General features: G+C 36.5%; 1 protein-coding gene across 4 annotated transcripts in view; it reads left to right on the top strand.

Moving 5' to 3' along the window:
* TAF1B (TATA-box binding protein associated factor, RNA polymerase I subunit B) overlaps positions 1-23449 on the top strand; it is an 87864-nt gene extending 64415 nt beyond the window's left edge. For all 4 annotated transcript variants that reach the window (XM_057497458.1, XM_036881713.2, XM_036881715.2 and 1 more), the window contains 7 exons: positions 7261-7408; positions 10583-10760; positions 11329-11375; positions 12989-13079; positions 17103-17173; positions 17702-17924; positions 22994-23449. In XM_057497458.1, the coding sequence (XP_057353441.1) occupies positions 7261-7408; positions 10583-10760; positions 11329-11375; positions 12989-13079; positions 17103-17173; positions 17702-17924; positions 22994-23207 (972 nt within the window). In that variant the 3' untranslated portion in view covers positions 23208-23449. The remainder of the gene's footprint in view (positions 1-7260; positions 7409-10582; positions 10761-11328; positions 11376-12988; positions 13080-17102; positions 17174-17701; positions 17925-22993) is intronic.
* Positions 23450-26600: the final 3151 nt, after the last annotated feature.

Below are 26600 nucleotides of genomic sequence, written 5' to 3'. Positions count from 1 at the left end.
AGAATTAGTCATTTCATCATCCCTCACCAGACTGCAAGAAGGGATAAAGAGGAAACTGGAAATTCATTCTGAAGTACATCTGCAGTATTTTGAATGTTGATCCACAACATTCTGATCTTCTCTCTGAATGAGTAAAAAGAAAAGATGTAATGCTGGTTCAGCCAAACCTACTGAGGGCACTTTGCCACGGTGATTCATTTTGCCTTGGAGCTGTCTTACACCCTTTGTGAAACTAGGTCCCTGTTGGTTGAAGGAAGAAAAAGCGTCCTCCAGAGCTGTCAGTCATTTCGTAAGCACCTCCAAATGTGGGTCTGACTGGATCAGGTTTTAATAAACTCTTGAGTCTTGAAGCTTTACTCTACCTCTGTTCACCATCTTACTCTGTAGGCCACATGTAACTCTGGGGATTGTTTGTTCAATCTTTGTTAGAATAATAACCTGACAGGCTTAAAACTACCTGAGGAAAATGAAGGCGGGTGTAAGGGTAACAGGTGTTCTCGGTTTCCCTCACTCCCACTGCTCCCTGCCAGAATTATTACTGCCAGACAGCATGAATAGAAACCAGCTGATGTTTTCTTTCATTCCTGGCCTCCCACAGCATCTTAATGATCAGTGGAATTTGTGGGTGCACTTCTTTTTTCAAGCTTGTGGAGTAAACCCATTGAAGGCTTTCTTCCAGGCTGCAAGGAATATGAGAATGGGAAGCCACTGCATTTATTATTGTTGTTGTTGTTGTTGTTATTGTTATTATTATTTTGCATAAGAATATCCTGGAGAGCTTGTTTAAACTACAGATTCTTAGACTCAGGGTCAGAAATTGATTCATAAAGTCTGGTGTGGGATCTAGGAATATACATTTTCTTTTTTTTTTTAATTTCTTTATTAAGGTATCATTGATATACACTCTTACGAAGGTTTCACATGAAAAACATGTGGTTACTACATTCACCCATATTATCAAGTCCCCCCTCAGACCCCATTGAAGTCACTGTCCATCAGCATAGTAAGATGCCACAGAGTCACTACTTGTCTTCTTTGTGCTACACTGTCTTCCCCATGACTCCACACACACCATATGTACCAATCGTAATACCCCTCAATCCCCGTCTCCCACCCTCCCCACCCACCCTTCCCTACCCCTTCCCTTTGGTAACTGCTAGTCCCTTCTTGGGTTTTGTGAGTCTGCTGCTGTTGTGTTCCTTCAGTTTTGCTTCATTGTTACACTCCACAAATGAGGGAAATCATTTGGTATTTGTCTTTCTCTGCCTGACTTATTTCACTGAGCATAATACCCTCTAGCTCCATCCATGTTGTTGCAAATGGTAGGATTTGTTTCTTTCTTATGGCTGAATAGTGGGAATATACATTTTCAACAACCACCTTGCAAGTGATTCAGAGATGTTGCTTTGAGCAGAACAGACTAGTTTTATCTCTCTGCCTCTTTCTTTTGTTATTCCATCCTGTTCCAAAAGATTAGAGATAGAGTAGACTAATTAGCAGATAATAAAAGAGACAGTATAAAGGAAAATGCTATTATATCTTACTAACCACGGAAAGTTTTAAAGAGGATTCTGGTAGTCCTCTTATTCTACTTAATACATCAGAGATTCCACATACCAACTGTAAATACAGTACAAATGCCTAGCAGCTTCTCTGAAACCTTTCCTTGGGTGTGTTGTACATGTGAAAGTATTTTCTAACAGTCAAGATAACACTATTCTGACACAGTTGTTAAATGTTTACTGTAACTATTGTTATGACAGTCATCCATGTTTTAGGATCTTGTCAAAATTAGAGCCTGATTCCACTCTCTGGGCTAAACAATGGGACAAGGAACAAAAATGCTTTGCTGCGGTCTTATTCCCCAAAACGGTGCACCTTTGCTGAGCTAGCAGTGCAGATCCCCCTAAAGTAGCCTGGCTCATTTGGACTGGGAGCAGATGTAATAGGAAGTTGGTCTATAGCAAAGCCCTATAGGGACAATTGGGCCACCGTGTCACATGATGTTGGAGGCAGAAGGTAGCATTCTGATCCTTTTGATGACATCCTCTGGGACTGCGGTGTATAGTGGTGATGTCCAGTTACAGCTCCTACTGCACTTGAGGCACTATGAATAAGATCCCTTCCAGTCTTATTCCAGAACTGTCAAGTAGTAATAAGCACCATTTCTGAACAGAGGCCCAGAGCAAGCACTTCTGCACATACTATATTTTTTTTTTTTGCTCAGTATGTTTTGTCTTTTGGAACAGGCAGACCCATATCTTGGTGTTATATGTTTAATAGTTATAGTTTAATAACTCCCCAATGAATGTTCTATTGCTATTTTATATAAGACAGAGGTAGATATTAGCAAGCAGTATAGATTTTGAATGTAGATTTTATGTATTTAAAAATTTTTTAATCTTCAGTTTTATTATTACTTCTAATTTTGACCTGTAATGTGTTGGGGTTTTCTCTTTCAGACAGACCTTATTTAGGTTCCTTTTTTTATGCTTTTAAAAAATTATGGGAAAATATACATAACAAAATTTACCATTTAAGCCATTTTTAAGTGTATGATTCATTGTAATTAAGTGCATTCACTTTGTTATACAAACATCACCATCATTCATTTCCAAACTTTTCATCTTCACAAACTGAAACTGCACATTAAACTCTAACTCCCCATTACCCCCTGACCCCTGAGGGCCACCATTCTACTTTCTCTCTAAAATTTGACTATTCTAGTACTTGATACTAGTGGAATGATACAATATTTGTCTTTTTGTGTCTGGCTTATTTCACATAGTAAGTATAATGTCTTTAAGGTTTATCCATGTTGTAGCATGAATCAGAATTTCATTTCTTTTTAAGGCTGAATCCTATTGCATTCTGTGTATAGACCGCATTTTGTTTATCCATTCATCCATGGACATTTGGGTTGTTTCCATCTTTTGGCTATTGTAAATAATGGTGCTGTGAACCTGGGTATGCAAATATCTGTTAGAGTCTCTGCTTTCAGTTCTTTGGGCATATACACAGATATGCAATTGCTGGATCATATGGTAATTATGTGTTTAATTTTTTAGACCACTATAATGTTTCTGAATATTTTTTTCTTATTATGAAAGTAATATATTTGGAATGACTAAAAGGAATATAGAAAAAAATGTAAAAATCCAGATTCTCATGGATGTTACTAACATTTGGTATTTTTGATTGTCTTATTTAATGTACATAATCATATTTGCAAAATTAGGATTGAAGAATATATACAGATTTCTCTCCTGCTTTTTAAAATTCAGTATTATGCTATGTATTTTCCTAAGTCATGGAACAGGCTATGAAAACACTTTTTAATCATTGCTTAATATGTAAGCATGTAATGTATATTTAACATAGATGTCCAATAATAAGGAAATGATGGACTCATAGAGGGGAATATTTTCAAGTCACTCAAAATGATATTTTCAAAGGCTGTCTCATGACATTAGAAAATACTCACAAAATATGTTAGGTAAAAATGCAGGAGAAAAAACTATTGTACGTAATTTAGTTGTACAAATCTTGTCAGACAGAAGCTTAGCCTGACAAGGTAAACTATTTAAGAGGTTTTAGTAGAGGAGTAACACATGAGATGTGCATTTGAAACAGCACTCTTGCTGCTAGTTTCAAGGAGGCAGAAACAGATTTGGAAATACCAGGTTGGGAGTCCAGGTCTGGGGTGATGGAGGCTTAGAGCAGGGCAGTAGGTTTGGAAGTGATGAGAAATAGCATTCACAACCCAGCTTTGAGGGTAAACAATGTGGTATGTGAGGAAAGGGAGGTGGCAAGAATGATTCCTAAATGTCTGGTTTTTGTGACTGGATAACGGATACTGATGGACAGGTAGCATTTGGTGATGTGGAAGATGAAGACTTGAGCTTGAAATATGTAAGTTTTATATGGTGGAGTGATACCCAAGATAACCAAGTAAAGGTGTCACAGATGCTGTTGGATTTAAATCCCAATGTTATAAATATGGATATGCCCAAAAGGGCTGAGAGAAAAGTTCACCAGGATCCCAAAAGTGACTTTCTCTAAGTTGTGAGCAATTTTTAATGCCTTTATTATAGTACTTTAAATTTCTAGGAAGTTTTCTATAATGGTCATGTAATTATTTTTATAATCAAATTTAAATATTGCTAGAATATATTCATCATGACATTAATACACTAGTATAAAAATTGGAAACAACCTAAATGAATAACAATGATAGAAGACTGGTAAAAATATAAGTAGAATGATATTGAAAACCCTCTAGCCACCTTTAAGAAAAATATTTTCAGTATTCATTCAAAAAGAAAAATCTGTTTAAAAATAAATGAAAAGTTTAAAACTGAATCCACCATACTGAATTGAGACTAGGAGAATCTCAAACCTGTTGTAAACTATAATATAAATATGTAGATTTACATTATTATGTTATGTGAAAGAATGGTGGCCAATTTGTCACCAGAGACTCAGTTTGATGTACCAGCTTTTGGGTGGACATCTTGGAAATACTTCAGATCTTGTTAGTTTACTAGATTCTTTTTCATTAATGACCTTAAAATTACTTGTCATGAATTTATCATCCATTAAATTGATTTTTTGAGATGATTGTTTTTCTTTTTCTGAGGGGAACATTCACTGCTGTAGTGTTTGCAGATAAAAGTACTTAATTGCATCTCCTAGTTGCATTATTTAAAAGGATTAGGGCTGCCAAAAAGCTTGTCGGTGGTTAAAATTGTCTTGATTTGAGAAGATGATTCAAATTCTGTACAAAATGAAGCAGAGGTCTAAATGAATTAATTTTATAAAGAAAAAAGAAGACAACTTCCTCCCAAAAGTCACTGAGAATTTTTCTTTCTTTTCCTCTCTCTTAAATACACAGCTTAGAATACAGTCGGTAGTATTTTAGTGTGCAAGTAGAATTATTCTATCACAATATTAAAAAAAGTCTTAAAAGGCCACATTGCTACTTTTGGTGGACAGAAATTTACTTTGTATTCAACTATAGATTAATCACATGTTAATAATATAGCACATACTGAAGCCATTTTTTTCCCCTAATAAAACTCAAGAGTTTTGATTTTAAAATAGTGGTGTCAAAATAAAGTAACAAGGAAGATTGTAGCTTCAGATAGTATAAAAGCAAGCATAGTTATAAATTGTAGAAATTAACATTATGATTGTTTTCAGCATACTCCTGAACCATTATAAAGCATTTCCTTGTGCTTTATAATCACATATGAGCTGAATTTACCAAAATAAAATTTAGCAGACAAAAATTCATTTCTTCAGCTGGCTCCCAAACATATTCACACATTTGGAAAACAGGCAAGAGAGGACTTAAAAGCAATACTTTTACAAACAACTCAGGGTTTTACTTGTGAGCTGGAATTGGGAAGAAGATTTTCGCTTAGAATAAGGAAGAACTTTTTAATGATTAAATCCATTAAAAAGGGAGTAGACTCCTCTGAGGAAGGTGTTAAGTTCCCATCACTGGAACAAGAAGGGCCAGACACATGCCTACTAGGGATTCTGTAAAGTTGGACCATGTATTTCTAAAGGTCTTTCTAACTCTGAATTTACCAGTTGGATTATTTCTTCTACAAAATGATGCATGAAGCTGTTCCATTACATGAAATAATTTACTAAATTGGTATTATCTTTCCTTCCTTGCCACTTTCTCTTTGCTTTTTGTTAAAGTCAACTTGACAAACAGAAAAGTAAACATTTCACAAATGCACATAGCTTGATGAATTTTCACAACCTGAACCAGCCCCAGATGAGAACATTATTAGCACCCTGGAAGCTCCACCCTTGTACTCACTTCCAGTCATTATCTCCACCACGCCAAGGGCCTCCCCGACCCCAAGAGTAATCACTATCCTGTTTTCTAACCGTATAGAAGCTTGGTGCTCAGTTGCCGAGTTACGGAGTTATGTGCTTTATATACATGGACTCATTCTCATTTGCATCTGCCTTCTTTCAATATTATGTTTTGAAGATTCATTCATATTGTTGCATGGACAGCTTTCATTTCTTTGCTGTGTAGTGTTCCATTGTGAGACTATATCAGAATTTACATTTATTCTCTTTTTGCTGGCATTTGGGTAGTTTCCAGCTTGGGGCTTTTACAGTAGTGTTGTTATGAACATTCTAAGACTTGTCTTCTCATGGGCATGCATGAACATTTCTTGTGGGCATATGTAGCTAAGAGTAGCATTGCTTTGTGATAGAGTGTGCACATGCTCAACTTCAGTAGATACTGCCAGATAGGTTTCAAAATGTTTGTATTCAGGCCCAATTTTAACAGGGTCCTACCATATCAGAAATGTTAGTTTTTTCTGAAATCCCATAAGCCTTTAAAAAAAAATCTTAACATGTGATACTTGATAGCTCTCTATCTTAACACCATAGTTATTTTTGCACACTTTATCTCCCTTCTATATTATAAACTCCGTGGAGGGATTGTTCATTCATCTTTGTATTTCCCAAAGTACCTGACATAGAATAGATTCTAAATTTAATATTTTTATGTGAGTGGATGAGTAAATGAGGAAAAATTATGTGTAGTATTCATATCAAGAATGTTTATAAATTGCAAAAAATTTTTATACTGAATTTGTACCAAACAAAAATTTTATACTACAGGGATGATCTTAAAGTGAACAGAATTAATTTATTCATATTTGCACATAGATTTTACTGAATTCTATAAGAGAATCTTATATGACATTGTGTAGGAGAGTATGAAATTGAATTGGGAGTTTTTAACTATTAGACTTAACCCTTGGTGTTATCTCCCAGATACGTTATAGAAGTATGTGAATATTATGTATCATAAGCTAAATTTGGTAGTTTTGAAGATTAATGAGAGGGTGAATGAAGAAGGGTGAGAGGGAAGGTGTGTGGTGGAGCTGTGATGGCAACACTGTAACTGGTTGGATGGCAGCTTTATTCCAGTCCCCAGTTTCTTCCAGGACTGGCAAGAAGTGATGATTTCGCTGTATCATGGGTGAGGCCATTAAGATCATGAGCCAAATAGAATTTGGGTGGCTTTTTAAATTAGCATTATTACTGCTTAAAATTGCTAAGTTAAGATATTAACAATTCATGGGTGTTTTCCCCTTAATGCTTTTCTCCACATTCTAAATTTTATTAAGTGAATACATATTACTTTTAAAATCAGCAAATATTTTTTTTAATAATTAATATTGCAAGTCACCATCTTGACTGTCTCTTTTATTTCAGTCTTGGCCTAACTATATGGATATCTATAAAAAAACTATTGAAATTGCCACATTTTTAGATCTGCCACGTTTTCCAGACATAACTGAAGACTGCTTTCTTCATCCAAACATCTTGTGTATGAAATACTTGATGGAAGTCAATCTCCCTGGTAAGTGTATATTATATATGGTGAGGAAACTTTTACCTACTAAAATTATAATGAACAATATATAGGATCTTCTCAAATCACAGTCTATTAGAGCCACTTGACAGGGTCCATAGTAACATAAAGCTTAATTTCAAAATCCTTTCTGTAATTTTTCAGACAATTTAAAATGGTTAAAAGGACATTGTTCAGAAACAAAGAGTTCTATTTTGGTGTGAGGGATATGCTTGAGATAATATGTTTGGTTTTTACAGTAAGTTTGCAAGTAAAGTAACAGATGTTTCAATATGTATTAATGATCTAGGTCTCCCCAAGAAGCAGCACTTCTTCATTTGCATGAATATGATTATTATGTAATGAATTCTAATACAGAATACCCCAGAGGTTAATCTACGGTAACATTTTTATTGTTTGTTGACATAATACTATTTCTAGTCCCTAAAACAAATGGAGATCAAAGTCTGGTAGGATCTCATAGGATCTGGTAGGTGAACATTTAAGGCAATGAAACACAGAATGTGAAGAGATCCTTGCACTAGACCTTATTAACAATATACCAAGACACGGGTAACCTGATGGAATCTGCCATAGAATCCGTTCCTGAATTTCTTGCTAAACTAGAAATGTGAGAAATTCAGGACCTCTATTCTTAAGAGAAAATGTAAACATTGTGTGGCTATACTGTTGCTTAATCAATATCAAGAATGTGATTGAGTATATTTTTAATAGAAAAGGAAAATATTAAAAGAGCAACATGCAAAACTCTATAGTATAATTTTAACTATAAAAATAAATATATAGTTATATATGTGCATAATAAATATAAATATTAAGTCTGACTTTAAAATATTTTTTTGAAAGGAACAAATTATTTAGACTTTTCAAATATATCATTTATTAAGCTAAGGAATGTATGTCTCTTGTTGAGATTTCAGAAATCACTAGCTATTTAATTAAGATTGGAATGTCTGATTTCTGTATTTTGACATGTTGCATAGATCAGAATTACTGTTTTTTATTTTGGTGTGTTTTTGTTTCGTTCTTTGATGTTTTTTTCATAATATGGAAAGTTCCTATATTCTTTTATATACTCCACAATCTTGAATTTAAAAAGGGAATACTAGGTTATGGAAGGAACCCAAGGAACTACCAAAATATAACTGTCATAGGCTGGTTGATGGCAAGCGTCTAGCTCACATGTTTGCTATTGGATGCAGAGGAGGTGGTAGTGTTTTCTGGCCAGTGTGTGTAGTGTAATAGTATTCCTCCCCCAACTCCTCCTGAGAGTAATAAGTAGAATTAAATCCATTATATTATGCAAAGAGATACTGCTATCATCTGATATTTATTAAGTGCCTTTTTGGAGACAGTATTATAAAGAATTAAGGTGGAGAGATTTCACTTCTCACAAAATGTGCAGTAGAAATAATTCAAATTATAGGAAAAATTTGATATATAAGTGTTATCAACCTCATTTATAATACTGAAAAATCAGAAACAACTTTAAATATAAATATTTATAATAGTTAAGTATATAGGCAATAGTTATGTAAACAATGTTATATATATTCAGTGGAACATTATGCAGCTTTTAAAATCATGTATATGAAGACTTCATAGAAGGATGAAAATGTTTTTGTTATAATAAAAAATGAAATAAGCCAAATTACAAAATTACATATAACATAACCATAGCTACATAAAATGAAAATATTCATTAAAATATTAGAAGTAAAGATACCAAGTATTAAAGTGCTATTGCTAAGTTATGGTAATGTATTTTTTTCCCCTTTCTTCTACATTTATGTATCTTATAACTGTCCTTGAGTTTGTATTACTGAATGGTGGGGTGAAATAATAAACAAAATGGATCTACAAATTAAGACGTTATAGTCCCTGCACCTTAGGATTTAGATTCTAAAATATAGCTCATTTGCAAACCGCTCAAATTATGAGAAGACTTCTAGGATGTCTCCATTTTCAAAATTTACAAATTCTGCTTTATACAGTGCTGTCAGTTCTGTGGTGCTATCAGTAGAAAAGAAGAAACCTGTGAGAAAAAAAAAAGAAGAAAACTGTGTATATGGCACTTTTAAAAAAAGAGGTTTAAGGGTTCCCAGAAAGTTGAAAGTGGTTTTAAGCATCCTGGGGCAATGAATGCCCCTCCTCAGTGCCCTTATGTGTATGTAGTCTCTGGAACTAGGTAGAAAGGTTTCAGCAAGCGTGTCACACCCCTGCTGAGTAAGCACTGCCTCTTGGATGGCTTTGAATGTGCTCCAAGCACATCCTCTAGTATTGGCTCCATAATCTACTCTTAACCACTGTATTGTATACTGCATTAGTGGGGTGAATTCAATAGGACATGGTGATGAATGCATGTAGGAGATTCAGTTCAAGTCAATACAATTTATTATGCTTTTATACATTATAATAGAGTGCAGTACACCTTAGGTACTTAGATTAGTGAGTAAAGAAATTTGTTTAGTAATTTAGAGTTTTCAAAGTATATTCACTTGTACTGTTTTGTTTTATCTCGGTTTATTCTCAATATAACCTGTTTTAAAAATGAAAAAACTGAGATTGAGTGACTCTAGTCCAAAGTCACAAAGCTAATGATTAGAAAGCCTAAATACATAGGCCACAGGCCCTAGTATTTCTGGTTCCAAGTTCCACATTACTCAGCCTTGAACAGTCTATGCCGAGCATGTAAGTTCCTTAGGAAAGCAGGACATCTAGTTAAACACATATTGAGGCTTTCTCTGCTCTGGCAGAGTGCCAGCCAGTGAGTGGGCATACGGGCGTTCCTACAGCAGCTGCTGGTCTTTCGGGACAGTTAGTTTCAGATAAGTACAAATTGCTATAGAAACACAGACAAAAGACATGCCTGAAACAAAGCTCATGTGTGGCTGGCTATATGTTAGATGCTAAGATGTGTCCTGGAAATAGTAGCTCTTTTAGGAAGTCAAAATAGGAAAAGATAGGCCTTGCTAGAATTCTACCATTAGATTTTCTATATAGAGCATTTTTTTGGTTTATTTTGTTCACAAAATATGTGTCTTTGAGTTCTAACATAGTACCGTGTTTTAAGGTAAAGGTTATTTTATGGATATACACATTAGTATGGTCTAGTTAGCCCAATAATTTAATTCGTGTTTTACTGTTTTTGTTCTTCAACAGATGAAATGCACAACTTAACCTGTCAAGTGGTAAAAATGACTGGAATAGGAGAAGTGGATTTTCTGACATTTGATCCTATAGCTAAAATGGCAAAAACTGTTAAATACGACGTACAAGCTGTAGCTGTCATTGTAGTAGTACTGAAATTACTCTTTTTATTGGATGATAATTTGGAGTGGTAAGTCTTTGTAACTTTATAAGGAAAAAATGGTTTTTACCAAATTATTCAGAATAAAGGAATCCATGTTATCCCAGCAGAAAATAGAGACTTAGTTGTTATAGCACATTGACGGGTCGCAACAATTACTTCTTACATAATATTTTGACTGTGCTGGTTGTTAGATTTTGTTCTACCTTAGTGAGTTTTTTATATCATGCTTTATTCCTGCTTTTACTTATATACATATGTCTCTCATTTTTCCACTGATTACTGAATTTTAAATCATCATACACAAATCCTAAAGAATGATTTAGCAGTTTATCTGTATGCCTTTAGGCTCCTGGTATTATGTATCTTCAAGATTATTTTGGGAAGTAAAAGAATCTTAAGGTGTCACCCCTCCCAAATGCCAACAAAGAATGGCGGTATTTATAGTATCTTCTTCCCTGTTAGGGTGATTGCTTCGCCATTAAAAGTTGGCACTTTCATATACTGTTCTATATTTATTTTTAAGAAGAAATAAAAAATTAACTCTCCTCAAATCAGTGATTTCTAAATAAATTGATTTGTTTGTTGATTTCTCCAGGTCTTTGTCTAATATTGCTGAGAAATATAATAAAAAGAACAAAGAAGGTACTTAATTTTTTTTATCAATCAAATTCAAAGTGATTGTAAGTGATGGATTAGAAGGTGCAATAAATGTAGGGAAGAAATTTGAAAAATACACACATACATCTGTATACAAATCATACCTTGTGCCAGAATTACATACATTTATCTAAATTCTATGTCCAGACTACTAAAAACCTTCAGTGATTTCCTGCTATGTGTAAAGTCCAGTCTGCTTTTTTATGCTAGCCATGCAAGATTATAGATTTACTGGCAGTTTTGTGACTATATCACCTAGTCTAATGCCTCAACCTTTGCTCATACTGGTCCTTCTACCTGAAATGTTCTCTACTTCCTACCCCCCAGTTCCTTCAATCCCTTGCAAATCCATCTTCATTACATTGCAACCTGAATACCCTCTTCTAATTCTCTTCACATCCACTTCCCACCTTACCTCTTCCCAACTCAAAAATACTCACTGCTGCCATAACACTTGTGTCCGAACTTCTTGTGGATTGTTAGCATATTGAATTATAACTAGTGGAATAAGTAGAAGTCTGTGCTATCAGCAGGGGAAGAATTGTGGTCCCTGTTCTGTATGCCCCTCTGCTGTCCCCTGTCCCTTGTCTCCCCACATCATTGGTGATGAACTTGAGAGAAGTTATGACTCTCTTAAGTTCAGGAAGCCTTGGGTTCTCTGAGTCATAGTTTTTCTTTATCCTTAGAGCTTTTCTGAGAGTTGCCTCTCCTCTGTGGCTGTGTGGCCAGCAGGCCCTACTGAATTAAATGATGTTTATATTTGCCACTTGAAAGGATTTTTGACTAGACATTGAAAAAGATATCTTCATTAGATAATATGTAAAAAAGTCAGCCTTTCACTCAGCCATCTTCCTCCTGTTAGCCTTCCTTTCTTCTAATTTCCTCATTCTGTAATCCTCTTTTCTGCTTTGCCTTAAATTTTAATTTTTTCTCCCTACTCTCTCCAACTCCCCATGTGGATTGAATAAAAGAGTGAGGAAGGAATTTTTTAACTTGATAACATTTAATTCTGTTGTTTCTCTAACCTCGACATCTTGAACACACTCTCACCAACCATCCAGTGCAATCCACTTTTTTTACTTATCTTTCAGTTCTTTGGACTTGGATTAGCATTAGGAAGAACAGGAATAGGAGCTGATGAAACTGGGGATCTGGATTCAGCTACTATAGTGCCATGCCATTTCACAGAGTCATCGATCATTCATTCGTTCCTTAATTCATATATTCTCAAGACATACTGGAACATCACCTTGTGCCAGGCACCTGTATGTGTGAGGGTGGGAAGACGAGGCCTGATGACATACAATATGTCTTCTATTCTCAAGGAAGTAATAGTCAAATCTAGGAGAAACAGACATATCAAAAGATGGTTCCAGTATAATCTCATTAAGACCACAATATGGATAGGAACTCAGAAGAGGGAGTGAGGGGTTGCTCAGGAGGCATGTTGGAGTGTGGAGACAGTGACTCCATCCGTAATTTCCAAGAGCTGTTATATAAATATCTAGTTACATAAATGACTGAAGACTCAAATGAACAGTGTAAATTATTATAATATGACTTATTTGGTTAATGATCGTGGATTTTATTTCTTTCAGATAAACCATGGTTTGATTTCAGAAAATGGTACCATGTTATGAAGAAATCTATTGATGAGAAAAAACAAAAATGGGAAGAAGCCCGTGCAAAGTATGTTCTCTCTTCTACTTTCAGATTCACCTACTTTATTTCCAGGTCTGCTGCTTTACATTTGAAAGCTGAAGTTTCATCTGCACTGTGATTTTTCTAGAAATATTAGCTCCTATATTCTAATTAACTTTTTTTCTTTTTTATATTTAACTCCAGATTTTATTTGGAATTCACCAGTGTTTCCATTAATGTCCTCTTTTTGATCCAGAATCCAATCCAGGGTATCAAATTGTACTTAGTAATTAATCTTTTATAATTTGCTTGAGTCTCACCTGCATTTCTAACACTCATCCTTCTTTTCTTCTCTCAAAGTTGATCATTTCCTATCTATGCTTCCCAATATCACAAAGATTACAGATGTCTACCTGTGACATATATAATTGGAATGTTCCTGCAAAAATAAGGTCCCCAATAAAAATCAAAGGAAAGCAGAAGTGGATTGTTTTCAGTCATTCTCACTGTTTGACTTTGAACTCTCATTCTGATGTGGGTCCATTGTGGTAGAGTGGGAAGATCATCACTTTAGACCCAGTGCTGGGTTTGAATCCTGCTTGCATTACAGACTCGCTGTGTGACCATGGGAAAATTACTTAACTTTCAGCCTCAGTGCACTGAAATTTAGCCCACGCCTAAATTTTCAGAGACACTGTGTTATATAATAATGAATATTTTGCTATTGATCTCTGATTTGATAGTTTCATGCCCTTAGAACTTTAAGTCTCAGAGATTTGAAGAAAAAGTTAACATCTCTGTATTTTATGTAATTTTGAGATAATATTCATTTGACGAGATAAGTGTCTTTTGAGAAAAATTAGGGTTCCTCAAATTAGTTAAAATGGTAATTCATTCAGCTCCAGTTTCCTCATAAATAAAATAGGGATAATAATCCCTGCTTTATACTCCAAAAACAAGTTTCGGTTTTCACAGGTAGAACTAGATTGTTTTCCTCTGAATTTAAGAGCTTTTAAATAGAGAAACAGACTTGCAGGGATGAAAAAAGCACAGAGGGGAAGAGCATCTTTGCCAAAAAGGGGATAAAAATAATGGTTTCTCACAGTTCATGTTTGCTACACAGTGACGAAGGAGAAGAGGTGCAAGTGAACTTATTTTGACAGCCTGTGAGGACCCAAGAAATGGGGTCTTTCCTCTTCCTTGTCAGAGAAGGAATGTCTCTTCAGTCATTGGGTCTCAGTGGATACAAAGTAGCCCCAAGAACAGAAGTTTGTTCTGTTGTCTTAGATTATCTTGGAGAAACAACCATCAGATCTTCCTTTTATGGTGCCAGTGAGGGCTGTCCTGATGACGCTGAAATGCTGGGTGCTCAGGGCCCTGCCACTCAGGTGTTCTAGTGGTGACTGGGCAACTGTTAGTTCAAACCAGGCACCAACTTACTCTTCAACATGGCTTTGAGAGCCCAAATTCATATCGCAGTATTATAATCAGTCGCATATGTAAGACTTACTGACTTTTCACTATTTTAGGGGAGAATTTAGTGACCAAAGAAAGTATATCTAGTTTCAAAATGGCATTTTCCAGGGAGACACCAGGCCCCAGGAAGAGACTGTCCAGGGGATCCATTACCAAGATCCAACTTCATAGATGTGTGCTTTAGGCTAAGTGAAATAACCTCTAAATCACTATTGACTAATGTTCAGGCACAGAGCCCCTGTGCCCGTTGATTACCTATCTGTTTCACCTTCTCCCACCCAGATTGTTGACATAAATTTCCAGTTTTTCTCTCTGTTCTTCTGGAAATCATCTTCCATGTTGTCAGGTGAAAGTTATTAAAGCATTTTCTATAGCTAAGCATGGGTCCCTATGCATGAGATTTGAAGAACACAAACTACTGTTTAATCGAAATTCTAAAAAGAGTGTAAGAAGTTGCTTTCATGACTTCCATTTGTCATGAAAGATGTTGAGAAAAACATGGAGTAAAATTTGAAAGCATGTGCAGAACATCTTTGCAACCTTTAGGGTTAGGCAAAAATTTCTTAGATACACTAAGAGTATGACCCATAATAGGAAAAATAAGTAAATTAGACTTTGTCAGAAGAAAACTTCTGCTCTTCAGAAAACACTGTTAAGAGAATAAGAAGCTATATAGGCTGGGAGAAAATGTGCAAATCACATATCTGATGGAAGTTTTGTATCTAGAATATATAAAGAATTCTCATACAATAAAAAAACAGCTATCCCAAATTTTTTAATGGAAAAAAGATTTGAGCAGATATATATATGGCATATGAAATGATGCTCAACATCAATATAATACTAACATCAGTTAGTAGGGAAATGTAAAAACCATGATGAGATATCATTACACACCAATTAGAATGGCTAAAACAAACAAAACAAAAATTGTACCAAATGTGGGAATGCAAAATGGCAGAGCCATTTTGGAAAGTTTGGAATTTTCTTATAGTTAAACATATACTTATTGTACTATGTAGTAGTTTTCACTCCTAGATAGTTACACCAGTGAAATGAAAACTTGAGTTCACACAAAAGTCTGTAGATAGATGTTTATAGTGGCTTCATTCACAATGGCCCCAAACTGGCAACAACCCAAATGCCCATTAACTGGGGAATAGATAAACAAACTGGAGTATGTTATGTCTGTACAATGGATATCATTCAGCTATAAAAAGGAACAAATTTTTGATATATCCAACAATATGAATGAATCTTAAATGCATTATGCTACGTGAAAGACTCAAAAGGTTACATATGGAATTCCATTTATATGACATTCTGGAAAAGGGTAAATTATAGGAGTAGAAAAGTAGGTCATGGTTGCCTGAGATCAAGGGTCTGGGGGTGTGGAGAGGGGCTGACTGTCAAGAGGCATAAGAGATTTTTGGAGTAATGGAACTGTTCTGCGTATTAGTCATGATGGTGATTTACTATACAATAGTATGTGTTTGCCAAAGCTAGCAGAACTGTACACTGAATATGGTGACTTTTACTACATGTCAATTACACCTTAATGTTTACCAGTGGGGAAACAGGTCATATGGAAAGCTGGAGGGAAGCACACGGGATGTGTGGCATCCTGTAGGAAACATGAGGACTCTGCGATGTGCCTCTGATTTTTGTAGTTTTGGGAAGAGGTGAGAAAAGTGCAGTAAACTTTTAAAGAAGGAGTATCTAAATTGGAGTGTTGTTTTAGATTGTTTTTCCGATTTTCTGGGCTTATGACCCCAAAGAAGTAACAATGCCTCTTTGACTATAGCATAATTACCACCTGTGTAGGCATTTATTATAAATGCATAAGAAAATTTATTTAGGTATTCACAAAGAATTTTTAACAGTGGGATTATCCAGGGATTAGGGTTAGACTGTTTAATTCAGGGAATTTTTTTATTATGTGAGGTTTTTTTACCTTGGGTATGTTGCTACTTTTATTATTTAAGAAAATAAATAACAAAAAAAGAAGATTGAAAGAATCACAGACTCATCACAGGGTTAAATGAAAAGCTCTCTGATATATTTTAAATGTATAGTTCACTAAAATTTAGTTCACACACAATTTTCAGGAAAACTATCCCCTATTAACACTGATTACATCTGTACATCAGGAGACCGGCACTTACTGTTCGCTTTGCGAGAGTCATCAGAATCAGAAGTAGCACTGGCTTAATCCTCAGCTAAAGGGCGGTTGGGCAAAGGCAGGAAGAAACAGTTGTTTCTTAGGTGGCCTCACTTTATAAGAATAGGCAGCAAGGAGGTTTTATGGTGAGGGAGACCATTTCTCATTTTTTGCATAATTGATAGCTTCTCTGGCGTCTCGTGACATCTGGGAGCTTTTAGGAGGAACACACCGTTTAATTCTGTTGCTTTGCTCTCTCCTTCGGTGCGCTTGCTCACTCAGACGTAAGTTCTGTAGACTTGGGTCACTTGGTTATTCTAAGCCAGAGTTACTACACCGTCAGGAATTTGGAGACTGCTTCAGAGAAACTTCTCTGAAATGTGTTTAGGTCATTTCTACTCTACCTGTTCCAAATATTTTTCTACCTTGCACAGGTATTTTTGGAAAAGCGAAAAGCCAGTGTACCACTCATCCATTGACAGATCAGTAGTTTATAAAAGAAGAGGTAAGTTGCCTTTCCTCTTGTGAGCATCCAGTAGCAACACAATTATAAAAAAAACTGAATATTTTGACTTGAAAAGTGAGCACAGAAGTAATTTTCCACTTCCTGAGTAAGTTTTCCAATCCAAAGAAATATCACCCTCTGCTAGAAATCTCCATAGGAAACTATTTATTATAAGAACATTCTGTCATTCAAAACAGAACTTAAATTCCCAGCAAAATCTAAAGTCTCTATTTCTGTGACTTTCAAACACTGGATAATCACCTTTAGGTTTTCTTGTTCATTATTTTTTTGAAAGTTGTGGTAAAATACACAAAACATTAAGTTACCATTTTAACCTTTTTTAAGCAGTTCCCCCACAACCCTCATCTAGTTTCAGTTTCCCCTATTGTTATCCTCTTACATTCCTATGCTACATTTGTCAGAGCTAAAAAATCAACATGATGCTTTAGTGTCCAGTAAACTACAGGCTTTTTGTGATTTAATATTGGCTTTTATTTTATTCCCTTTCCTTTTTTCCTCCATTTCCAGAAATGGTGGTGAATCTACAAAAACAGTTTAGCACACTGGTTGACTCAGCACCAGCTGTTGAAAAAAAAAGCCCTTCGAGTTTTCAGTTCAACTGGACTGAAGAAGACACTGATAGAACTTGCTTCCACGGCCATAGCCTCCAGGGAGTCCTGCAGAAGAAAGGCCAGTCACTGACAACCAAGAATGCACTGTACTGGCTCAGTACACAGAAGTTCTGTAAAAGGTACGTGATGCTTTTAGAAATCAGAGGATAAAAGGCCTGATGGAGGCTCTCATTTGGCCTGAAGTAGTAGTAGTTTCTAATGAAAAGTCACAGATAATTTAAAGGAGTTGACTTTAATAAGAGCTGGGTGGGTTATTTGTTGGAATTAGGAGATGGTGAGCTTATAATCAAGAAATTATACATTGAGTCTTGTTTTAAAAGTTTTAGGGATGGAGATGTTAACTTACTGTGATAATCATCTCACAATATATGTGAATAAAATAATTACACACCTTAACTTACATATGTTATATATCAATAATATTTCAGTACGGCTGAGAAATAAAGTTTCAGATTACAAAGACTTTTCTCATGTACTAATATTCATGTACTAATCTCATTCCCACATTGACACAGAAATGGTCTATAAGGCAATTGCCCACAAGTTAAGAGGACCTGTTCATATCCCAGCTCTGCTGATTGTTCAGTGTAGGCACGTTATTTCCCATCTCTACAGCTTTGTTGCCCCAATTGTAAAAGCAGGGTACAATGCCAGTCTTTCTCCTCTTTTCAGAACCTCCAATGGCTCCTATCTCATTCAGAGTAAAGTCGAAAGTGAACATTACAACCCCCCGCTATTCTTTGACCTCCCCTACCCCACTTCTCCTTGCTCACCTCCCCTGGTCCCACTGACCTCCTCACTGTTCCTCCAGCTTGCCAAGTACACACCCCACAGGCCTTTGCGTGTGTTGCACCTCAGCCTGAAATGCTCTTCCCCCATAGACCCACATGGGCTTACTTTCAGGTTTTTGCTCAGATTTCACTTCCTTGGAAAGGCCTTTCTTAACCATCCTCCAAAATAACACCTACCCTCCCTACACATATACTTCATCAGTCTCTATCTCCCTTGCTTGTTTGTTTCCTTATAGCTTTTGTCACTACTGAATATATCATATTACTAAATACTTATTTTACTTATTTGTCCACCGCCCCACACTGGAATATAAGGTCCTTGAGTGTAGGGACTCTTTCTTATTTAATGAAAAATCCCAGAGGCTAGAACAGTGCCTAGCACATAGTAGGGATTCACCAAGTATTTGTTGAATGAACGAATGGAAAATAGAAGCTGTACTGTAGGGTTCCTATGAGAATTAAATGAGATATTTGGTGTGTCACTAAATAAATACTCAATAAATGATAACTTTAAACAAAACTGATTTTCTGTTAGAGAGTTTTACTTCCTGAGTTGAGTGTCAACCAAAGAAGTTTTAAAATGTAGGAAATACAGCAGGAGATATAAAGTGAAGTTATGTATATTAAAATTTACTGGCCAAAAACAGTTTGGCTGAGGCCGGAATGATTAAGGAATGACACTGTCTTACAATGGCATCAGTGAAAGGTCAAAGTCCCAAAGCCAGGGTCAGCCCCACATCTGAGGTGATATATCCTGCTGCAATGGTCAGTGCAGTGGCTGCTTCACATTTTTAAGAAGAAAGGTTGTAGTCCTGGCCAGTGAGGAGCCTCTACCCGAGACCAGTAAGCCAGTAAGTGGTGTGCTGGCCCTCTCCTGCAGTCCGTGCTCAGGAGTGAGGCGGGAGCTTACGCCTTTATGCTTTCCCATGGCACAGTCTGTGGGTTTTTGGACCTTCTTCCCAGATTTAATACTGTAATATATAAGACAGCTGTAAAGAGACCTTGGTATAGTCAGATGAAACAGCTGAGAATTTTTTCTCCGAATGAACTATAAGGCTAAAAACATTAACAATAGACAAAGCATCAGTGATACCTTGACCTTATGCACCAAAATTACCTGTCAGCCTTGCCTATTTAGACCAAAGCCTACAACCACACGTAAGCAGAGAAGGTTATAGCCAACCAATAAAAGTGTCCCAAAGTCCATGACTAAAGTTTATGCACTTTTCTCAGAAAGCCCCTTAGTCCCTCACTCGGAGCCTGCTTACTCTGCCTTCAGGTGTGTTTCTGTCAGGCTGAGTTGTCTGATTGCAAAATTCCTAATCATCAAAAAAAACAAAGTAGGAGGGAGACTGAGACGTACTCTGCGGATAGGCATCTTGACAGCAAACATAAATGACATCCATCTGAGAAACAATAGAGAAGCCAACATCAGAAGCAGAAGCAGACAAAAGAACTCAAAGTATAACAGTCTGAAGTTCATTCATAATATATAATTAATAGCTCCACATAACAAAATAAGCCTGACCACATCTCAGCTTTAACACAGAACATGTACCAAAATGCTGTGTGCAATCTCTTTGGGTTTGTTTTTCCTAGCTATATTTTCTAGTATTTCCACAATAAAAATGAATAACTTATAATAATGTAATTTTAAAAGCTAAGAAATTATGCTGAATATGTTCTAAGGTAACCAAAGAATGTATAACTCAGTTTTTAAAGATTTCCATCCAAAGTGTCTAAAATGAAATTTTTATGCTTAAGAGAGCAGATCTGCTATATGGAGAGTTTTGTTACACAGAAGGACTCATTTCTGAGGGTTCAAAGAGACTAATGTTATGCTGTAAAATAATTTATGAGAACACTCAGGCCTTGAGAACTAACAGAGACAGGCCACAAGAGCACTTCGGATATGAGAGGTTGTTCATCCGTCTTATCCAAGGCAAAGATGACGGTCTTAATTTAAATGCCCTACTATTCCTCACATTTAAAGAAGGCCCCATCTCTAAATGGGGAGTTTACAGATGAGGGCTTCACAGAAAGGCCAGTTACTGAGAATTGGCTACATCCAAAGGTGAGGTGTTGGCACTGGCTAATCAAGTGTCTGCCCATGACCTCCTGAGGGGGCATGTGGGTCTTCTGTCCCTCCCCAGGAAGAGGTACAGCCATGGTATTTCAGGTTTCTTCCACAGGAAATGCTGGGGTTTTGGGTGACCCACGAAAGTGTGATTTAAGTTTTTAACTAATTTTTTAAACTGTAGTAAAAAATAATACTCAAATATGTCATATACCAAATTTGAACATATGTGAGACCACTAAAACATTAACTTGGGTCACCAGGTTTATTTATTTATTTTTTTGTGCATGCAACCTTGAAAGACTATTCCTTTTGCATAATGTGGATTTCTCCTAAGGAAGGTTGTACCTTTACACTGCAGGCCTATGCTTATCCATTCACATAAAATTGTTTGTATAAACAGACTTCCAGCACCCATTTGCCACACTCATTTGTTCCCAGTGTCAGAACTCAGGGAGCACAGCTTGGCACATGTTCTGCCCACAGCACTGTGCTTGACAACAACAAATCACTGTGTGTGGCATTTGGTTTCATCACTCAAAACTCTAGGATAGTTTTCTGAGTTTAGGACAAAGACTGTAAGCTGTTGTAACTTCATGGTGGTGTTAGTGATTCTGATTCGACTTAGAAATAAAAAATTCTTACAGTAACAAATAATTGTATACCTTTCTTTCTGGTGTAGAAATAAAGCCTTCTTTATGGTCCCTTGGTTAGAGAAACAATACTTTTTAACCTTTTTGTGAAAACAGTTTGAAGGAATCTCTTAATATAGCCAAAATTTAAAAATTAGAAAAGGAGAAAGCAAGAAGCTATCACATTTTATGAGAATTCCTGTAAATGTTTTTTTTTTTAATTTTTATTAACTGATAAATGAACAAACAGTTGAAGCTTTTAAATTTCTTAACTAATGAGCATGGTAGGGTATTGGCTTTGTTGTATATTGTTAAAATAGTCTTAAGATTTTAAGTGAAAACAAAACAGAACTGAAAAACAACTTTAAAGGAGTGTGCCAACCTTTTGGCTAAATGCTTAATATATATTCTTTTATCTACCCTAGGAGGTGCATACTATTATCTTTTCCTATTTTACAGATGAGAGAACCAAGAGTAGTTGTAGTCACAGCTGATGGGAGGGCAGAGCTTTGTGGTGCAAACATGAACATTCTTTCAGGAATTTAGGAACATAATGTTATATAAATTGTAATATCTAAAAGTTTATATCCTCTATATGTTGTTTAATATGGAAAATTTCAAGTACATTAAAAACAGAATAGTATAATGAACCTCCTATACCTGTAGCTCTGCTTCAACAGTTGTCAACATGGCTAGACTTGCTTCATTCATGCTCCAACTCACCCCTTCGTCCCCTGCCCCTGGATTATTTGGAAGCAAATCCCAAATGTCATATTTTTAAAAACAAAACCATAATACCATTAACCAGACATTTTAAAACTATAGTAATTCCTTAATGCTATCAAATGTACAATTGATGTTAGATTTTCCTGATTATCATGTAATTTTTTTCAATAACTCAATCCAGATAAGGCCCATATAGTGCAAATGGCTGAAATATCCCTTAAGTGTTTTAGTCCACAAATTCCCCCTTTATCTCTTTCTTTTCCCCTTGCAATTTACTTGTTGAGTAATCCAGGTCATATGTCTTGTACAATTTCCCATAGTCTGGATTTTGCCGATCACAGCCTCTGATACTGTTTAACGTGTCCCTGTCCCCTGATTACCTATATACCTTGGTATAGTTAGAGGTTGAGAGTTAGGAGTTGTCTAGAGACTGGTGATTAGAGTAAGAAATTCGGAGGTAGTTGAGATTTGATCAGATTCAGGTTCTACTACTTTAAAATAAGTGGAATTGCTTTGTAAACTCTTCTTTCTATAATGCAGACAGGATTGCAAGCTACATTAAGTCTTAGCTTGGGTAGAAGTCAGGGATTACTTGTTTTCTTTTGCTTTTTTTAAAAATATGCCCAGAATCTGTCCCTGCGTGTTTTTGTTTGCCTTGACCACAGTAAGAAGGGGGGTGCCCACCTGGAGTCAGAGAAACTTTGGGCAAGGGGTCAGGAGCCCTGGCTCTGTTACCGTCTGCCTCCTTTGTGTGGTGGCCTTGGACCGCACTAAAAGTTTTTCCTTTGTAAAATTAAGGAGTTTTACCAAATTGTTCTAAGTCTGCTTCTAACTCAGAGTACTATTTTAAGCCTGATCCTATATATTTGCTAAGTTATTTGGGAGATGTTCCGGGGCTATAGATGCATGTACATCTAAGTGGCCATTTAAAGATAACTTCTTCCTTTTTCCTCCCCTTCTAGCTATTGTAAACATGTGACAACCTATGAAGAATCAAATTTCTCTCTGAGTTATCAGTTCATACTAAATCTCTTCTCCTTCCTGCTAAGAATAAAGACTTCCTTTCTTCATGAAGAAGTGAGCTTAATTGAAAAGAGACTTTTTAAAGCAAAATACAAAAAAAAAAAAGTAAAACCTTCAAGATCCAGGAAAGTGAGAAAATACTGTGAAAAATGAAGTAGAAACTTTCTTGGGAAAATATTTTAATAGTGACGGTAATGTCAAATTATAATATAACATTCCAGAGAATTATGGAAAATTGAATTTTCTTTATACCTACATGCACAGACATACACATACATGTATCAAATGTGCTTGTAAAAATGTATATTGGAAAACAAGTGAACTTTGTTCGAATTTATTTTTTAAACTGTGAATGTTCTTTGAGAAAATTAAAACAAAAAGTTTTACAAATGGTATCCAGAAATTTTTCATTGTATTTCAAAGCTAAATTTACTTTTTAAACTAGATCACTTCCTTATTCTTTATGCCCCAAAGTAAATCCCAAGGGATCAAAGACCTAAATATCATAATCTTTTATAAATACATATATTAAAGTATTCGAAGAAAAAAGTATGAATGCTTTGATGATCTAGGAATGGGGAAGGGCTTCCTAAGCCTGAAAACCAGAAGCCAAAAAGAAAAAATTATGTGACTACAAAATCAAAGGCAAATAGCAAACTGGGAAAATATATTTGCAGCATATGATAGATAAAGGAATTAATTTATTTCATGTATCAATAGCTCTTGCAAAGCAATAGGAAAAAACAAGATGAACAAAGGATAGGAAAAGGCAGCTTTCTGGGGAAAAAAAAGGCCAAGTCAAAAAACACGATAGGATGATAGGATACTCAGCCTGACTCATATTTAAAAAATACATATTAAAATAAATAACTATTTCCCACATATGAGATTGCCAGAAATTATAGAGGTTTATAATACCTGGTGAGGATATTGGAATATCAGGCATTCTTGTTCATATTATTCACCCAACAAATACTGAGCAACTTCTGTGTTCCGGGCACATTCTAGGCACTGGAGATGCAGCATTGAACAAGTCCCTGCCTTTAAGGATCACTAGCCTAATCGGGTAGATAGTAAACAAATACCTAACATTTGGGGTATTGAAGTACCATAAAGAAAAGCAAGGTAAGGAAGAAGTGATAGGGTCACTTTATAAAAAATGGTCTGGGACAGACGTCTGGGTAGGTGACATTAAGCAGAGACAACCGGTATGAAGTACAGTTGATTGGAATACTGGGGTCTAGGGGACCCCAAACCCTAAGCAGTTGAAAATCTGCTTATAAGTTTTGACTCCCCCAAAGTTAACTAATAGCTTCCTGTTGACCAGGAGCTATATCAGTAACATAAACAGTTAATACTTTTTTTGTATGTTACATGTATTTTATATGCTGTATTCTTACAATAAAGCTAAAGAAAAAATTTTCCCAATTGTCACAAACCTCCAAAAAGCCTTCCAATATATTGAAAAGCATTCCCATACAAACGGACCCATGCAATTCCATCTGAATTATTCAAGGGTCAACTTTACATTTAATGGAGCAAGCCGTGTAGCTCTCCAGGGGAAGATCATTCTGGGCAGAGGCAACGTGTAAAGGCTCTGAGGCAGGAGTGTGCTTGGTGGATGCAAGGAAGAGGAGGTTCAGGGGTGCTCGACGTGGTTGAAGGAGAGAGTGGTGGCAGATGGGGTGAAAGAGGTTGCCTGCAAGGCCATGGTAAGGGTTTAATGTCCCGAAAGGACCACTGCTCTGTGGTGAACAGACTGCAGGGGGAAATGGGCAGAAGCCACTTTAAAGGCTATTGTACTGGTTAAGGCAAGAGGGTAGTTTGGGCTGGAGATTATAGTGGGAGTGGTAAGAGGTGATTAGATTCCAGGTACAGTTTAAGTATGAAATAAATGAGGATTCGGTGATAGGTTGGTTGTTGGGTGAGAAATCAAAATGCCAAAACAATTTTCTTGAGTAGCCAAGTTAAGATGGAGTGGCTTTAATTGCCTCTTATTCACCATTTGTGAGGGAAGCCATTGGGTGTGGGGTTGGGAGGTTGGCCGAACACATGGCACCTGACACAATATACGAAATCAATAGTTTGTTAATCACATATACTAACCACCTAGGGGAGAACACAGCTCGCTACACAGAGCTAACGGGGTCAGTGCAAACAGAACAACCAGTGACTGGAAGGCTTGTAGTACCAGGAGGATGGAGTGACCCCTGGTTCCTGCAGGAGGGTGTAACTGGCTCCTTCCTAGTCACAAGACGGACACTGCAATCCCACACAACCAAATCCAAGGTAAGAGGGGCTGTAACTGGAGACTCAGAGTCTCTTTGGCGAGTCAAGCTTCTCTAAAAGCCCCCAGCTAAGTTTCCTTTATGTTTGTGAGCCAGAACTTCGTCATTTGTCCACCACCTAGCAAAAGGAGTAAGATCATCATGACTGGGTTAGAGTATCATGATGAATCCCTGCTTTCTCTAGGGTTAAGTATTTCTGTCTAATATTTGAGAAAAATTAGGGTTCTGGTAACAGGGAAAGGTGGAGGGATTGTTGAGAGGCAATGAACAATATCTGTATGTGGTCTTTTCTCTCCAGTTCGACTTAACATGTAATATGTGTAAAATATGATGCCATGTTATCATAGGTAACAATTCCTAACATCACTGATCATCCCCACCAGGGCACTCTGTTAGGTACCTTGTAACTGTTAACATCCAGATTAGTTCTAGTCTTACGTAAGGACCTAATAAGAAATGCTTACCTAATGTCTATCATGTATCAGATATTTTTCTAAGTGTTTTATATATTTTTTCATATAAACATCTGGATTAAATTAGTGAGTTTCAATTTATCCTCACAACAATCACATGATGTAGGTACTATTATTATTCCCATTTTACAGGTGGAGAACCTGACACAAAGGAGTTGAATAACTTGTCCAAAGTTTGTCCTGAAATAAACAACTACACTCCACTATCTCTGGAGACTTAGTCTTTGTTCTCAAGGAGCTTACAACATTAGCAGAGTCAAGTTTATCTTGCCACATTTGACATGCAAGGACAATGCCGCTCAACTTTATTATGTATAACCTTTCCCTACCCGCATCCTGCTGGGTAGGGGTGGGCGGCAGGGAAGAGGCTGGGTATGGTCTCGAATCTTTAATCTTACCAATTAAAGATATCTTAGTCTTCTCAGGATTAAAACAGTCACTTTGGAATAAATAGTAAAGTTAGAAGTTCACATGCCTGTTAGGGCTGTTTCTCCCCGCTGTCTCCTTCCTTGGGTGGCCTCTGGGCACAGGGGTTAGAGGAGGCCCCCACCCTACGCGTGTCCTCTGGGTCCTTGCCAGGCTCTCACGCTCCCACCGCAGAGTTTGCATCAGGAGAACTCCCTTCATGATCTGTCCTCTCAGCTCCCACTGGCCTCAGCCCATCCACACTAAATACATCCTCACTGGGGGCACAAAGTTGCTTCCGGATCCCTTCCACCCTCAGGGGTGGCTTGGTAGGCTGGGCAGCATTTCTTCTCGGCTGCAGCGACCCCATGCAGGCACAA

This window comes from Manis pentadactyla, chromosome 2 (genome assembly GCF_030020395.1).
Source record: "Manis pentadactyla isolate mManPen7 chromosome 2, mManPen7.hap1, whole genome shotgun sequence".
NCBI classification, from domain to species: Eukaryota; Metazoa; Chordata; class Mammalia; order Pholidota; family Manidae; genus Manis; species Manis pentadactyla.
The sequence above is the reverse complement of the archived record's forward strand: the minus strand, read 5'-3'. Positions and strand labels throughout refer to the sequence as shown.